Source organism: Egretta garzetta, unplaced genomic scaffold, assembly GCF_000687185.1.
Source record: "Egretta garzetta isolate BGI_Z169 unplaced genomic scaffold, ASM68718v1 scaffold942, whole genome shotgun sequence".
Lineage (NCBI taxonomy): Eukaryota > Metazoa > Chordata > Aves > Pelecaniformes > Ardeidae > Egretta > Egretta garzetta.
In genome coordinates this window covers 133,801-151,574 of record NW_009258898.1, presented here as the reverse complement: position 1 = coordinate 151,574, position 17,774 = coordinate 133,801, and the positions used below count along the sequence as shown (strand labels likewise).

General features: G+C 45.0%; 1 protein-coding gene across 2 annotated transcripts in view; it reads right to left on the bottom strand.

Annotated features, from left to right (window-relative positions):
• Window positions 1-17,102, bottom strand: part of KPNB1 (karyopherin subunit beta 1) — a 21,673-nt gene extending 4,571 nt beyond the window's left edge. Inside the window, exons 1-14 of one of the 2 annotated variants that reach the window (XM_009634212.2) lie at window positions 16,904-17,102; window positions 15,240-15,440; window positions 13,447-13,599; window positions 12,347-12,406; window positions 11,916-12,005; window positions 11,394-11,504; window positions 9,710-9,811; window positions 8,270-8,494; window positions 7,666-7,857; window positions 6,212-6,342; window positions 4,824-4,971; window positions 4,427-4,498; window positions 1,833-1,977; window positions 61-143 (exon numbers count right to left, since the gene is read on the bottom strand). In XM_009634212.2, coding sequence (XP_009632507.1) covers window positions 61-143; window positions 1,833-1,977; window positions 4,427-4,498; window positions 4,824-4,971; window positions 6,212-6,342; window positions 7,666-7,857; window positions 8,270-8,494; window positions 9,710-9,811; window positions 11,394-11,504; window positions 11,916-12,005; window positions 12,347-12,406; window positions 13,447-13,599; window positions 15,240-15,356 — 1,629 coding nt within the window. In that variant the 5' untranslated portion in view covers window positions 15,357-15,440; window positions 16,904-17,102. Of the gene's footprint in view, window positions 1-60; window positions 144-1,832; window positions 1,978-4,426; window positions 4,499-4,823; window positions 4,972-6,211; window positions 6,343-7,665; window positions 7,858-8,269; window positions 8,495-9,709; window positions 9,812-11,393; window positions 11,505-11,915; window positions 12,006-12,346; window positions 12,407-13,446; window positions 13,600-15,239; window positions 15,441-16,903 lie in introns of those variants that run through there. The other variant, XM_035889848.1, reaches the window with a different exon arrangement.
• Window positions 17,103-17,774: the final 672 nt, after the last annotated feature.

Below are 17,774 nucleotides of genomic sequence, written 5' to 3'. Positions count from 1 at the left end.
TCTGTGAGCAGATGAGAATTTAGAGATTGTGAACACAGGGCTGCCTGGTTTGACCTCTACCTGGTACTCAGCATAGTTCTTCAGTCCAATGCCAAGGAAAGGTTTGAAGGCATCCATGTACTTCAGAAACTCTCCACCTAGGACTGTTGCATGGAAAATATTCTAGTTAGAAAAAAATTCCCAACCTATGACATAAGTGCTGGAGTTCAACAAACCAGAAACACACTGTTACATTCCCCCCAAACCCGGTACCTGTATGTTCCACAGAAGCACAACAAATCAATTCTCACACAAAAACTGAGCATCAGTGAAATATGCCCACCTGGCCTACACCGAGATTCGGAAAAGCTCAATTCCTTGCGGGCCTTTGAAGACAGACAACCCCCTCCCGTGCTCAGAAAGGATGTCGAGATCTTCCTGACTGAGCAGGCCCATCAGAGGGAGAGGCACATGGTGGCACGCTTCCGACCGGGCTCGGCACTGCTACTTTGCTTTGCATCGGCTGAAAGCTCTACGCCTTTTCACATCGCTTTGCTGCCATAACGGCTGTAGCGTCTTCCTCTTGGGAAGAGCTGCTCAGCCTCTTCAGAGCCATGCAGTTCAAGCAGGGCACTCTTCAGTATGTTTATGTTTAAGCAATATTTGAAGTAAAATATTTCTGCTCTTCTCCGCTAACTCCTACCTTCCCCAAGTCACTAAGACCATGCACGTGGACTTGTCTATCCGAAAGCGAAAAGGCCTTCGTCCCAGGAGGACGCACGCTTCCATTTTCACTGGCTGGTTACCTTGTAACAACCCCACCCAACCTTCTCATTCACTTCCCAGCTTCCTCAGGCAATTCCACTAAACGTTCCCAAGAGCAGTCAAGAGGGGTAGCCGCCAAAGACCTGCTCTCCAAAACACACTAGTGTCGGAAGGGGCTACTCCGAAAAGCCAAAACTAACTCTGCTGCACTTACAAGGTGTCCGGTGTTCTCAGAGCAATCAGGCATGTCCTTCTGCTAGAGACAGGTCCTGTCACCTGCTCTGACCCTCCACAGGCCAGCCAGGATCACAGCCACAGGACAGAGCAAAGACTCAAACGAGCCTCCTTACAAACTGATCTCCCTGAAGATCCCTTTCCAAATCACGTGTGGTTTTTATCGGAGATAAGGCAGGGCTGTTTGGCAAGGAGGTTACACGTAGACTTTCAACAGCACCTCAGCTTTCACACTCACACGTAGCATTTGACAACAGATCGTGTTCCTAGAGCTCCAGATGACGCCACAGCCACCACCTTCTAAACCTGAACCACGAAGCTCACAATCTGCCTGGAATACCACAACCCGAATTTTATTTTGCTTCACCCATTCTGACCCACCTGAACGCTGATCTTTGCTGCCGTGATTTCTTTTAAAGAAGAACAATGACCGTAAATCCATGACTGACAAAACTCCACAAAACAGCCATGGGTCACAGGCAGCAGAAAGTACCAATCATTAATTAACATTAAATGTGTCCTGCGGCAGCACAAAGAGACCAGGTTCCCATTGTGCTGGGCCCTGTACAAAGTAGCCCTCGGGTTTTTTTTCCCCTCCTGGCTGAATTTGCATTGTAGCTACTTTACTAGCAGCAAACAACCCATTCATTCACGAAACAACCTAGCGTAACCAGCCAGTCTCAGAGCTTCACAGATCGATGTGGTGAGATGTGTGGTCAAAACCGTACCTCAAGCAAAACCAGGAACTAACAATATTTTTCACCATACAGTCAAAAAGAGAAGGAAGCAAACCAGTTCTGTCCCAGTTCTGCCTCCCCCCGGAATGCAACCGTGCTGTGCAGTGCGAGACTGACCTTCCACCAGGGTGCTGACTGCCATCAAGGCATCCTCCTGCACGCCCCCCGAGCCCGCTGTGCTCTGGAACATTCTCAGCAGAGATGCCATCACCACGTCAGAGATCTGCAAAGCATCCTGGTGCTGGACCTTCCGGAGGACGTTCTGGGTGGGAATGGAGAACGAGATTGTAATTGCTTCCATCTATGCAAAGCTGAATCGCGCCTTTACATCTCCTGCGCGAGCTCCTAACACTCGTGACCACACTGGGCTGCTAAAAAGGAAGCTGCTGTTTGAACTCTGTTGCTGCAAAAATATGCTTTGTCAGTGCAAGTGCAAAGTCCCATTCATTTTAGCTGCATTCAATTTTCCAGCTACAGAACAAGCTGAATTTACCTTTCCTGCTGCATAGGCTATTCTCCAGGCTTTCCATTTGTAAGCTGGCATTAAATGTGACCGGCCCAAATTTGGCCCTATAAAAAAAAAAAGCCCTTTTCCATCACAGCAATGTGACCGCAATCTCTTACTGCCAAGTATGGGTTGCACATAAGCTTTGCTTCTAAACCACAGAATTAAACTTCAGAAATATGACATAAGCCTGCCCTTACTGCTAACTGCAGTCAAACCTCTCCTACCCGGGATGGACAGAGAATAGATTAGCATACAACCAACATGAAATAGGTCGACAGGGACGTGTTTAGCACTGAGGTGCTTGAAAAGCAAAATGGGATTTCTGGAGAGAGCAGCCTCACACGGGAGCAGAGCAGGCTGGTGAGCACGCGCGTGCTGTGTTATCCAGCACGTTACAGTGAGCACAAGGGGCAAGGGAACACCCCAGGTAAATACCTGAGCTTCACCTACACTCTGCTCCTACTGTACCATTCTGACCATCCCTTTCAGCATGTGAACCATGGAACGCAGCTTTGATGTATCCCTATTTAAAATAAATTTGCGTTTCCCATGAAGAGAAAAAGACCGATTCCTCAACCTGAAAAGGAAAATAATTATTTCAAGTCTGATCCATCAAACTGAGTCACTCCAAAGAGATTGACTTTGACTGTTTAAATAATTGGTCTTGATTTTCTTGTTCCATTTAAATATTAACAAATGTTTTTCCTCTGCTGGATGTTCATAATTGTATTTCCAGCAGAATAGAAAAAGTATGTAACCAAGTAGTATATTTGACTGTGCAACACTGAAAATAATCTCCCTGCTGACTTTTACTTACGTAATATAAATAATATATAAGTTATATATACTCCTATATAGAAATACGTGGTGGTATTTAAGTATCTGCTGCAACCACTGTAAACACTTAAGGTTTGCATTTTGTGATAATGAAGAAACGCAAGTTTACAAATTAAACCCAGCAGTTTAATTCCACCTGTACTACACTTCCCACAGGCAGAGGTGTCCTGAGAGAGATCAACGATCACACTGTGCCTAAAGGAGAGATTCCAGATACTGAAGTCCACCATCAAAGCCCACCATAAGGACAGATCACTCCCATCTACCCATTATTTGAAAAATTACCCTAAAAATTGGAGAGCGAGAGTAACAGCTGATGCTACGGGCTTTCGTACAAGAAGAATGAAGTTGTTGATTTCTCAAAACAACCTGGAGACAACACCCAGGAGACCACCTAACCTTGCTGAAGAGAAGGGGGAGCTAAGAGAGAGAGAACCAGGGTGTTACCTGCAGGCAGGGAGAAGGCTCCTTTTCCTGGGACAACAGGGGTGGACACCACCCGAGAAAGGAATCAACCTGAGTAGAGACAGGTACTCTGCTCTGCTTTTATTTCAGATTACAGAGGACTGTAACACCTCCAGGAGAAAATGCTCCTTTCTTCGAGCTGCACAGAGCCGCCTTGCTGCCGATTCTACACCTTAAAGCAGCGCCCTGTAACTGTTAGTAAGCAACGCAGGACAGCACAGCACCACCCTCCCTGCAGTGCCAACAGGGAAGCTTCGATATCAAACACCACAACGCAGGACAGCACAGCACCACCCTCCCTGCAAGGGAGCCTTCCCAACAGGGAAGCTTCGATATCAAACACCGCATATTTCAGAGGGCCTGATCAACCTCCCCAGCCGTCTGGGGGGAATAAAGCAAAAAAAAGTGGCTGTTTTCAGTGGACTTTGTAGGAGTAAGGAAGGAACTGAAATGCGCTAGTACTCCAAGTCATGTGGGCTGCTCATTACCAGATGTTTAACTTCAAGGACACTCAGTGCATTTTAATTAGTGCCATTTTAAATAAGAACACCAACCACAAGAGGCAGATGAACGAATTAAAGCCATTATGGAGTTTTTCTTTCTGTGCCAACCAAAGCGATTGTTCAGCCTGAAGCCAACAGAAGAGCCAATCTGAAAACATATACAATCTTTAACGCACCGCATACAGCGTTCTTTACCCGTATCGCCCTAAATTTTGTAAGCTGTATTCTACTGAAGCCTTCTGAACCTTCTATCACCTCCCACATGTCAGCTGGGACACAAGATCCAATTTCCTCATTCAGATCTCATCAACAGGACCAAATCTGCACCCTCAGGGGCACAGAAGCGTCTCTGAAACTGCCTCTTCCCCATCAGCACAACACAGGAGGCAGGAACTTACCTGTAGAGTAGCGCAAAGAAGTGACTGAAGATCATTGAACTGGATTCTGTCGGAAGTGCTCTGGATATGGGACTGAAAAAGAACAAAACCCCGCATGTGAAAAGCCTGCATCACAGTCCACGCAAACCCAGCAGACCCTGACAGCACCAGGAGCTGCAGACTCAATTTTAACTATTTGTCTCTTCAAATTTAAGGCAAGAGGTGCTGTTCAGAAGCGTAAGATATCTAACATACCCAACCTACCTATAAAAATAACAAAAATGCATTATGGTACAAGATAGACGGTCAGCAACAAAACTCATTTTTCTACACCAGATGAAGCCACAGCACCACCACGCTTACTCTATTTCCTTAACCCCCTTGCCGTAACAGGGGTTTAAAACCCAGGTTTGCCTACCTCCATCTGCAGCACTTGCTGAAGTCGTTCCATGATGACCAGAGTTGTCTTTTGGACAGCAGGGTAACAGTCCTTGGCACTGTTTTTCACTATTTCCATCAGAGATTCGTATGCAGAACTCCTCAAGTTATTCTGGTGTCCATCAGGCCTGTAACAGGAGGAACATATTTGTGGCTCTCAGGTTTGCTTAGAAACAGACTATTTTTTTTTTTTTTAATAAATTGGCAACAGCTGAATTTTAGTGTTGTGACAAACAGAAGCATTTGCATTCCTGTATTCCAAGACTTGAAAGTAAATGAAATTTGTGAAGCCATTTTTGGAACATTTTTTCATTCGCTATTAATAATGACTTCAAATATCTGCAATCACTGGCAGCAAGTACAGGAGCAGAAAAAGCCTCAAACCCACACCCTCCAGTGTGCCACTATCCTGCCTAGGAAGGGATGGCCTCAAGAGGTGAGCAGCATACATTACTAGCTCCCCAACATCTTTCCGAGGCGTTGGTGACGGTGTTAAATTTGAAATAAAGACAGTTGAGATCTATGCTAAGATGACTGATGGGCTTCAGAGCCTTGAGCTAGACACTACACTCCTGGTTGGATGTAAATTAGGCAGGACGAGTTTAGACTTTGAACTGTTCAGACAGGGACACCATTTAAGAAACAGCAGTCCTGCAGCAAAAGGCTTCAACTGACAACTGAACTGATCCAAGGATTGAACTCTGAGCTGTCAAGATTTATGCAACCTTCAAGGCAGAATACGACTTCAGCATTACCCCTATTTTTTGCATCTGCAGAACTGAGAAAACATTTTGCCTTGTCTGTATTTCAACTTGGTTGGGAAAAGGACAGTATCTAGCCTAACTAGGTCCTCAGCTCTTCTGGGAGTACCTGCTGCTAATGTAAATGGGTGTAATACTACAGCAACAACCACGGTGTAAAAGCATCTCAGGAAAACGAACTGTACGATACACACAGGTTTAATTATCTCGTGCTGCAATCCTGATATCTCATGCTGCAATCCTGATTGTTCGGTGGCCTTGTAGCCAACCTTGAAGAGTCTTATTGCTACGGTACAAAGATGTGCGCAGTCTTAAACTGTGCTCAGCAACTTCAAAGTAAAACGTGGAAGAGGCACTCCTGGAGGAAACCCCAGACTTACTAAAAGCAGATATGGACGAAATACTGAGAAATCATTCTGTGTGAATAGCTTCCTTCCTGGGGATTAGCATTCTATATTCCATGTTTATACCAAAAATGCCCGGTTCTGATAAAACACCATTCAGATCTAAGCTGCAAGAGGACCAACAGTCTGAAGCAATATTAAAAAAAAAAAAAAAGAAAAAAAAAGCATCCTTGCAGAGCTTAAGCCAGCTGGTTTAGTGTTACCTATCTGCCGTCTCCAGAAGTTTCTGAACTATTAGCTCAAACGAAGAGGATAAGCAGTAGGTTGCTGGCTCTTCCTGATCATCAGCTACATCTGCAGCTTCATAGGCAGCTTCAGCAAGACTAGAGAAGGCCTGAAACACAGAACACCCATTGCTGTTACTCAAATGAGTTTACCCTCACAAGTCCAGAAACATACATCCCAACAGTTTTCATTCCAACAAAACCACCCCCCAAAAAACCCCAAACGTGCACAGGACGAACAACTCCCTTCGCAAACAACGAATTGTTCAGTGCACTGAACTTGAGTGCAACTGTGGGGAACATTTCAAAGATGTCAAATGCAACATTAACACACAGTTTGACTGTCTGCAGTCAAACGTCTACACAGCGTTGCCGGGCTCAATGACGGGTAGCTATCAGGAATCAAACTGAATAAAGGCAGATTGCTTGGACCTCGCAGGGTATTAACAGATTCTACCCACTGTCCAGCATCATCATCCAAGTTAAAATCCTGGTTTAGGCAAGGCTGCGGACTGCTCAAATTCCCAACTGCAGAGCAATTGTAAATGCTCCGAGGCATGGGTGGATTAGGGGAGTTGAAAGCCGCCTGATTTTCATTTCAATCTAAAAACACATAGGAGTCATCATCGTCAGAAGACAAAAGCCACAGCTACATGGACTTTTGCCAGGATCAACGTATCGTGAAAATGCTTCCGTGCTGCCTAGAAGTCTTCAAACCTCTGGAACACAAAGAGAATTAATTCTATCATTTCTAAAACTTGTTTTGACATGCAGATCCTCATCTCTAGCTCTATCCTTATTGAGCAGCTCTCTTGAAAGAGGATGTGTCCCTTACTGCCTTTTCAGTGAAAGATCAGGTATGCTACTTGGTAGCAGACACGCATTAAGACGATGATACAAGTGAAGTTAGCAAGCCAACCCCAGGGACTGCAGCTCTAAGTGAACAAAAACCTCATGGCCCTTAATTTAGTTCTGGAACCACTGCAGAAGCAGGCTTAGGTAGCGGGAAATAAGGTATCTCGTCGCTCCCTTAATCTCAAGGCAGCAATCCAGCCGCCCCCAAGAAAAAAGCTAAACCCCAGCACACCTTTTCTGAACAGCTAAAACCCGTTATCAAGGACAGTTTCCACAGCATTTTCAAACAGAAGGCAAATTCTACACTCATATTAGCATTTTTTCCCCTTAAAAATCCATTTATTCCCTTATTCTTTCCTACCAGAGCCACAAAACAGACTCGAGAGAGCTTACAGTTAACAACAGTTGTGTGTGCTGGATGACCAAGCCATGAGTCACCTCTGAAATTCATTTAAGTGTGTGAGTATATATACATATCTGAGCACATGTGTATATATATCCATATACATGACTACGAGCTGCGTTCCCCTTGTTGACAGAACCTTATCATACGTTGAACAGCGAAGGTGCTGCCTTACCCAGCACACGTTGGAGGCCACTCTGGGCTCAGCGCTCAGGCCCTCCATCAGACACTGCAGCAGTGGAGCGAGGTAAATGTCATTGATGGCAGCTTCAGGAAGCATCTCACAGATCCTGCCCACGGTCCAAGCAGTTGTGTCTCGAACCACAACGCTGGGGTCCTTCATTAGTTCTATTAAAGTTGGCATTGCCTAGAACATAATTGCCGTCAGGAGAAGGATGAGATCAAACGCAACGTACGGAAATATGAGTTAGCCACTGTTTCTGATTTTAAGGTATTCCCAATGATAGACAGGGGAGGGGAGGAGAGTCTAGACCCACTGAGGCCCCTGTTCCCTGATTTTAAGATTCATGAAGTTACTTCCCAGGGGAAAGACCCGAGAACCGACGCATCTGGAGTGAGGTATTCTGACTGTCCCTGTGATTCAGGGCTATGTAACCCCACTACCTGCCCCGGGCCTACCAAATCTCTCTTAAAACACAATTAAAAGGTGGCATCCTTTCACTTTTCCTCAGATTAAGAACAATGTGCAAAGCAGGAATCCTCCTCCAAATAAATCAGAAAGTTTTTGCTCTACAAGCCTCCAAGACCAGGACTCTTACCTGTATGACTAGTGGTTTGAGCTGGTTCGGCTCCGGTCCTTCCAAAATGCACCCAAAAGCCATCACCGCTGCATCTCTGTATCGCCAATCTGGATTTTTAATGTGTTCTTTAATAAAGGGCAGCACATGAGGAACGATGTCATCTTCACAGCAGGTCGCCAGGAGCATGAGGCAGACTCCTGCTGCTTTGCAGGGGTTCCAGTCATCGTCATCATCGTTTTCATCCTAGGAGAACAGGACTCCTGGTCAGTCTCGGGGAAAATGTCCCTTACCAACTCGCAGATCCTGTTGGATCTACTGCAGGTAACGTTGCCTCATTACCAGGTGTTATATTTAGAAATTAATTCAGGCCTGGAAGTACTAGCTACATCTCTGGCAGAGAAGCAACCCGAGTTACTTGCATCATCTGTACCTTTCCAGCCCGGCGTAAGGCTGCTAGCTCTTCACTGACGCACCTGCAGTAGCCTCATGCATCTTCCAAACGGCTTCTCTCTCATCTAGGTTGAGGTTTTGTTCCTTTGATCCCTGCCATCTCCTCACAGAGTGGCCCCGCTGTACCAGCTAAATAGCTTCTCCCCCCTGACTGTTAACTCAGCCACTTACCAAATTCCTTTGAAGCCCTGTACCTGCGATGCTCTTATCTGTTTTATCTTTCCTGTTTTAACAAGCACTTTAGAACCTCCTGCAATTTAACCCTCCGCATCCAAGCGGATGGTGATACAAAACAGAGAAACAATTCCCTCGATGCATTAAGAGCACCAAGAATTTTCCCAGTTCATCGTAGTAAGCCAAATGAACTCTGTCCTGTATGGCTTAATTAACAGTTTTATTTTATAATTAGACCTGCTGTAGCAAGCGATTCCATTAATTTTGATTAGACTGTGAAACACAGTCCAAACAAGTCCCTGTGAAGTGCTTAATAGGTACTAAATAAACAGGGACTTCACAGTTCAAAAAGTAAAGCTCAAGAATTCCAGAAATTGGATCTCTAATGACGCAGAGAGGGTATATTGGTTTTGATTTCGCAAACATTTTGTCAGGAATACAGATAACCACCAAACCTCTTCAGAAACCATAAATACAAGCATGTGTTAACAGAATTCAGCGTAAAAACGACACTGCATGCAGTCTCACAGTCTCAGCCCTAAAAAAACAATGCATCATTCAGTCAGAGTGGTGCATGATGTCTCATCACAGACCAAGGACTGCCACTACAGGTGCTCTGAGCAAGCCCACCATTAAAAAAATACCCGAGGGGACCCAAAGCACCTTCGGGACCAAGCACATCAAGAAGTCACCTACGCAAGGGAGCGATGACCACCACTGCCGGCTTGCTCCTCCAGGCCACAGTAGCATCGCTGTCCCAGAACTTGTAAGCAAGCACGGTACGGTGGGGTTTGTTTTTTTTTTTTGACATGCAGCAGGGATTTTGCAACTCACCTGTTTTGTTAACGTTTGTGTTAGAATTGGGACCAAATACTGTAGTGCTCCCTTTGCATAAAATTTGCTAGTGTGCTCTGGAGGCCTTCCTTGCTCTGCTGCCTGGAAAAAAAGGTTACAAAATGATTCTCAGTGGCTATATAGGCATGAGGTCTGAACGATGAACTCTTTTGCACGCTTTCCTCTCCTTTCCAACACAAACTTTAAGTTACCGTAACGCAGAGGAACCTCAAGGACACCCTGCACCAAGCCCAGTTAAATATTCAATAAGTTCAATTTGCCATTCCATTCATGTACAGAGCCCCTCCTCACATGCTACAAATATAAATATTTTCAGTTTGCAGTTATGTATAATTAACAAGTGACCCCATGGAGCAGCAGCAAAAGGTCTTCAGCATAGGAACTAAACCTACACGCTGCTGACTGTCCTTTTATCCTTGCTATCCTTGCTTTTTTTGGGCATTCAACATAAATATATATTTAGCTTCTTTTAAAGATGGATATGATTCATCTAGAGCCCTTCAAAGTTTAAGCTATTATTGATCTCTACAGCTAATTTATGCAAACAGCATCTGCATGCAGAACAATACCCCAAATTCATCTCCAGCCCCTTCCATTGTAAGGGATAATGATTACTTTTATTTCATCCCATAATTTTACACTTAACTCATAAATAATGTATTAGGTAGAATGTGATCAATCTTTATGCGCAGAGGGGTAGGACTAAGTCGCTCACGCCTGTAAGAGACCCCAAAATCTCACATGTCAGTGTAACAGAGTCCACTAGGCCTCCAAGACAGCAGGGAAGCCGAGAAACGCTCTCCCTTCAACGCGGTACATGTATCTCAACAATTCGAGATGCTGCCTTAATGAAGGAAGAGCTCTCACATCTTCATGATACCGAGAATTTTCTGGTGCTGTTCCGTGCCTAGTATACATGCTTAATGCACATTTAGGTTAACCTTACAGGAGTAGCTTGAGTTGACTAAAACGCCAAAAAGAGATCAGGTAGCTGTCACGTACCATTTGCCAAAAACTAGCATTTGTGTGTCACCGCGTGTTCCCATCAAACCTGTCAGATAATCTTTACCTCAAGTAGTTTCAATTCCCAGCCAGGCTGGCATTAAAACCATTTTGCTCGCTTAAAAAGGCAGTTCCATCCTGATCTACTCTGGTAAGCAGGAGGGGTTATAGTCAAGCTACACTGAGAACTTCACATTAGGCTACAGAGCCTGGAAAGTAACCTGAAGAGTTATTAAAGAGAATTCCAAACGGTGGCCCCTGTGCAAGCTTCACATTTACCTCGAATGGCCGAATAAATTAATCATAACTGAGCCCTGGCTAAGACAGCTCCTAGTACCCAGACTAGCAGCTAAAAACTCAGCTGGGTACCACAACACCGTGCTGACGTCTGCAGCGCACGTAACACCCGTAGAGTCAACCGGCCTCATGGGCTTTGCACAGCCTCGGGGCTCAGCTTCTCTTACAGACACGCATCACATCGCATCAGAGCGGTGCGCGATGTCTTGTCACGGACCCACGACCGCCGCACAAGGGGCTCTCCTACACTGTTCCACTTGGGAGAACAGGGGGACCTTCGGACACGGTTCAAAGCCATGAGTCCAGCTTTCCCAAACACGATCACGGGCATTCGCCGCCTTTCGGCGGTCATTTGCGAGCTCACCTCAGACGCCTCTATAGCCAGGTCCATCTCCTCATCGCAGACATTTGACCAGAACTCTATCCCCTGCAGAGCCACCTCGTCTATGTCACTTTTCATTGCTTCAATAGTTATCTTTAGAAACATGAAAGAAAGAAGGGGAGAGAAGGACGTTTTACCAAGTTATTTCTCCTGAAACGTGTGCCCCAAATTTTGGCCACCTGGTATGAGATTCGAGATTGTCTGAAATCAGATGCCACATTAGAGTCACTGTTCTTGAAGACAATCTCATCATTTAGAAGTTTATCAGCTATCAGCACCTCGGGAGGACTGCAGAGCAAGTCAAGCAATCTGCATTGTCCTGACTTTTGGAGTCTCAAGTCTGAAACACCTCATGCTGATTTCACGGATTTTGGTAGGAGAGGGGGATTCACAGCCAACGAAAAGAAAACCAAATCAGAAACATAGGAAAACTTTTCCTCTTGGATTAGGACAAAGGCATACAGGGAGATCAGGCAACTGTCTATGAGAAACCCGAGTACTCACAGCAAAAAGCGCAGGACCCATGTATGTCTCCATATACTGATAATAAAGGGACATTATCTTCACCAAATTCTGTAAGGCAGCCACTCGTACCTGTCAGAGTAGAAAACTGATCAAAGATGTGACCTTTCCGAGTGCTTTGAAATCCAAGAACAGTCGTAGCCTACCACCAATGAATAACCCAGCCTTGCTGATGTAGTTTACTCCGTACCTAGTAAGGTCTTTCACAACAAGCAACATAAATCCTCCTAGTAGTTCACTACTTCTAACTTTAAGTATAAAGCTCATCTTGTTTGAGTGCTAACACGTGCACCAATCATTTACCACAACACTGTTTATTTCACGTAGCACTTCTCAAAACTGTTAATGCCTGAGGTTCTGGCCAGCTTCCCCAGAAAGGTGCAGGGATGAATCAAGCATTTAATTTCACTCACCCTTGTATCTGGACACTGTGTTGCTTCACAGACTACTTGCATAATAAAGTGCCTTTCAGACTAGAAGGAGAAATAAAAGAATGTTAGAACCGCCTTACAAAAGCACTGAAGTCTTTGCAAGCCTTCCTATGGAGGCTGTATTTTGAGTCTGGACTAGCACAATCACTCATGGAGCCCTTCTAAAGATCGAGGAACAGTACAGGTTCACTGCAGTATTTTAAATCATTATTTCTGCAGCAGAAGTAAAGACACCAGCTTTTCCAGTGGGGGAGAAATAAAAAACCCTGCTGTTTCCCGAACTATTTCAGCAATTGCTCCAAGAAACCTCAAAACTAAGGACATAAATTTCTTGATGGGCAGCACCTGGATACTTGCATTTTAGTAGGAAGGATCAGACTGATGCCCAGACCATTTACAGTACTGAAGCCCAACAGAAATATGGTCTGAATGGATCATGCACCTCCCAGTTCAAATTCTGGCAGACTCTAGTTGATCCCCATCGACATCCACTGAGTAGTTAGGGAAAGGTTTTCATTAAAAAACCTTCTAAGCTGAAGGTTCAATATTAATTCCATCTTCCCTGTACTCTCCCTGGTAGAGACCTAGAGGAGAGACTTAATCCGAGAAGGAAAAGGAAAACCAATAGATGCATCTGTTCTGCAAAGACTCTCGTTCCGAGGCCCCTATTCCGAAGGCTCTTACAGGCCTTCCTCCCCCAACAATTTTCAGAGGCAAAGTTACATCTGGATTGCTGCCACACCACTTGAAAGAAAGTGCTGATCCAAGCTGGTACTCTTACAGCAGCATTATAGAGTAGAGTTTGATTAGGAAGCAGAGCATCTAATAGGCTAAACTCTAAGGTCACTTCAAATTTATCCAAAAAGAGTCAATGATGCTTCCTTTCCATTGATGAACCTCTAAAGACTCCCACAGTATTTCTGCATTACAATAAGAACATACCAGATTTACAGAAATGAATCCAAGTCTCAGTTGCAATAGAATTATGCATCAAAATTCAGCGTGGTGCATGATTTCTCGTCATAGACCGTGGATTCAGCCCTTGCATTTTAGGCCAAGAATCGTTACCCCTCCCCCCTCACCTCTTTGTCGAAGTTTGCTTTGGTGAATTCCAAAGAGTTCAGGAGTGCATTAGTAGCTGCTAGCTTCACATTGTTGCTGGGCTCTTCCTTTCTCATTCCCTGGATGATGGCTGTCAGGATCTCATTGGATTTGTCCTGAAGTTGCTCTGGATCCTAAAAGAAGTGTCGATAACGTTATGTGCCAGCGGAACAACCTTCTCTGTATTTTTCAAGTAACCTCAAAGTTGGATCTTGAAGTCATCAAGCAGAAGGCTTAAGACATTAAGGCCAAGAAGCCCTTTGTTCCATGTGAGGACCAGAACACCAGGACAAGGAATTTATACACCATTATGTCTTTACAGCTTCTGGGACAGGAAAGAGAAGACTGAACTGAGCAGAAATACTGCAGATATTCAAGTCATAAATGCCAAATTAACTTGACTGTTTCAAATAATAGGTCAACAAGCTTCAGACTACTTGACTTCATTCAATTAGCAAGTTAAAAACCACTGTCTGTTTTCCAATTTCTTCATATACTGGGCAGAGGTCTATGCCAGCAGTTGCAGTTTTATTGGTAAAGCTGCCAGTCTTTTTTAGATGCAGGGCAAAAAAAATATTGCCTGGACCAGCAGCAAGGACAGGCAACTTTTAAGCACTCAAGGCTTAAAGAATAAAGCTGTGAACATTGACTAAAGATTAATTTTACTTTGCGGCAAATTTAAAGACTGCAAGACCCCCAAATAACTGTATTAATTGTTAACATCAGAATTTATCCAGCAGTAGACTCCCAAACTACGGTCACAAACTGCATCACAACGTGACCGACTAACTACAAAACTCTTAAGAGGGATCTTGGTTACAAAATACCCAACAAGCAAGCAAGGGCATCCAAAAACCCAGAGGCCAACGATACATGTCACCCAAAGCAGCAGCAAACACACACACAAGCCTTGCATGGACTTGTAACATGCAACGCTTGTCCCGGAGCACTTCCCCCATACAGCTGTAGGTTTCCTCTTGTATTTCACTGATCTTCCATGAAACAACCAACCTCCTCACTGAAACCAGTGCCCTGCAGCCTGATGAAAGCACCAAACAAGATTTCTCTTTCTACCTCACCATACCAAGGCCCCACCAGTGATATGCCGCACGTGCGTTCTCCAAGGCGTTCAGCGGCACCAAAAAAGCAGCAGCTCGTTTTGGTTTTCAGTGGTAGGTCAGACAGTGCACAGGGCTTTTGCAAGCAATTCACATCAGCTACTTGACCTAACACATCGGGATACCGCAAACTACGGTGATAAAACCATGAGACATTTGTAGAAGGTGCCTCAAAGAGCTAAACAGTCTTCTTGGCCATGCATCAAAAATTTCGTAAATTAAGAATATAAAGGGACTCTTGAGGCAAGATGAGGGTAGTTCTCAGGTTTCCCTCGTGCAGAAAGGAATCAAACACTTATCACTCATCTGTAACATTTTACACAACTGGACATTCAGATGAAGTTTTATAACAGCACCCCTCACCGCAGCGACATATAGACTTAAACCCGCACCTCACAAAGGATGACCTGGATTTGTGCTGCGAAAGCAGGTCAGTCCTTTCAGACACCATCCTTGCGTGTCTACTGCCCGTCATTCTGTCCACGCACAGACATCCTCCGGACAAGTATTAAAGGACAGCCACAAGGAAGCATTACAGCCTACTGGGTACAGAGGTGTGAGAAAGGGAAGGCTGGCAGAGAAAAAGGGGAGAGGCTAGGCCAGCACTTAAAATCTACTCACAATACTACTTAAAATAATACTTAAAATACACTCACGATATCCTGACAGATGTATCCAATGGCCTCCAACGTCGACTCTTTCATGTGCTCCGTACTGTGCTGATTCGTAACGTTCGCTACCAACTGGGGAATGAGTTCGGGCCACTGGTTCATGGGGATCTCTGCGCACGCGATGCCGGCCACGCACTGAGAGGCTGAGCTGGGCCTGTACGTTTCTGTACCCAACGTCTGCAAAACCTGCAGGAGAGATCAGCAGGCGATGGTTTGATGTCAGCGACCAGAGAGAGCCGGGTACTGGCTTGCCACCGAAGTCTTCGCTTGATGTTATTCCAAACACACCCCTTCCTCAATAAAACAGTTTGCTTGCTCTGCTTTCTCCCGCTGCAAATGAGGCCATGACCATGGACAAGTAATGGTTGAGATGAGCTTGGCGATGGCCGCCCCTTTCAGGAAGCGAGATACGGCAGTGTGGTTACACGTACTTCTACCACATCCTTTAAATCCCATGCACAATGCTAAGCGCCGTAACGCACAGCAATGACTCACTGAACAATTCTTCCCGGCTTGTATTATAAAGCAAAATTGCGAAAGCTAAACAAATTGTGGATTAAAAATCCCCCCCCAAATACCAGACTGTTTATGCCAAGATAATCTGAATAGGACTGAATAATTTTCTTTTGTTTTAATTGCAGTCAATCAGAAGAATGATTTTTTTCATATACTTCAGTAACTGTTTCTTAAAAAATGAAGGGGAGTGCGTTTGTTTCAGCATTTCCAGTTATAGGTTTTCATTTTCCATATATCCACTTAAGAAATACCGTGTTTCTAACGGTACCTGACAGAGAACAGTAATAAACTGCTTTTGTCAGCTGCAGTACACAACAGTACGGCAGCTCCTGTGAACAGTGTAAGCTCCCCATAGGCTACCATCAATGTAAATAACAGGCTGAAGTTGTATCATCATCACTCACCCAACCTTATTCTGCTCTATACGGGTCCTACTAACACAAAAACTTTACGTAAAGTTTACGGCCAACACGTATCGAGTACAACATGCTGTGTACATCGACGTACACTTTTGTTCCCATTAGCCAAACACCACTGAGCCACCAGTTCTGCCATTGCAAGTCCTGAACATGAACTATCAAAGAACAAAGGAGTCCTCAGGCAAATCCACCAACTGCGTCAAAAATTAAGAATATGATTTCCTGTTTGGAACTTGGGAATTTTTGACCATATTCTACTCTTAAAAATTGGTTAGGCCTTGCGTAAACACGTGTGTTCAGACACAGAGTGCACTTCAAAGATGTTGATGTGGACTGTAAAACAGTTGAGGAAGCTGTTCAAGGGTAAGAAAGAGCAAACACCAACCCAGTCGCAATCGCCCAGTGAGGAAGCTGTGCCCAGCAGCTCCCGCCATCACATGAGACTATTCAGAGGCTCCTTGTAGAGATATTTACAGGCGTGAGTTGAAAAGCAGCAGCCTCATACTTGTTTGGTCTTTTACCCTAATAATTCTACTGATTAAATATGCTACAAGCAGCAAAGCACCCAAGCAAGTGCAGGCGACATTGCTTGTCTTGTGAAAGGGAGCAGCCAGCCAAGAGAAGAGTCCTCCGTCCTTTTCCACCTGAGAAGACATTCATCGCTCGCCCACCCCGTGAGAAAACAGGCAGAGAACCAAAAGTCACAAAACTTACGTAGTTCTTGACTTCCCTGCGGGCATTGGCGTCGATGGCGAGCCATCTCTGTTGGTACTGGGCCTTGATGTCGGGGTCCTTGGATGTCAGGGAATTCTTGATCTGCAAGCCGGCCGCCACACGGGCAACTTGGCTGTTGCCGGGGTTTGCCAGCACTCTGGACAGTTCCACCAGGAAGGTTGGCTGGGGAGAGAGGAGGGCTCAGACCCGCGCCTGCCTCCGCCCGCAAAAAATAAGAAAAATCCCCATTCACCCAGCAAAACCCGACAACGACTCAGGGAACCTCCTTCTCCACCAGGCTGACAGCGAACCGTCACCGCTGCGCAACGATGGCGGCTCTATCCCGAGATTACCGGCGTTAAGCTCCTAATTAGAACCGCTGGGAAGCGGTGTAAGTAGGCATTGACTTCGCTGGATTTTTTTTTTCAGCTTACTTGAGAGACTGTTACCTTCCGTGCTCCTGCCTGCTTTAAGTATTCCTTTAAATAAACTACTCAGGTCATATGCCAGGATATGTATTTTCTGGATGGATATCAAACATGGCGAAGAGTAACTCTCTCCTACTTATTTCCTCGCTTCAAGGCAAACACCCGAACTATAATCTAACAGAGGAATTGTTAAAATGTGAAATCAGATGCTCCTCTGGTGCATGACGAGTAGGTTTGTAAGATTACAAACTTGCTTCGCTGCAATCAGAGGTACACAGACATATATAAAGATCACCCCCCCACACCAAAAAGCGCGTACGCATGGATAAAAATACCTGACATTCGTGCCACTTGCTTTTGGTGAGAGCTAGCGAGAAATGCCTCCGCATTTTAATCCCTTCCCGATTTGACAGCTTTACATTTCAGAGACTTCCGCTGGGTAC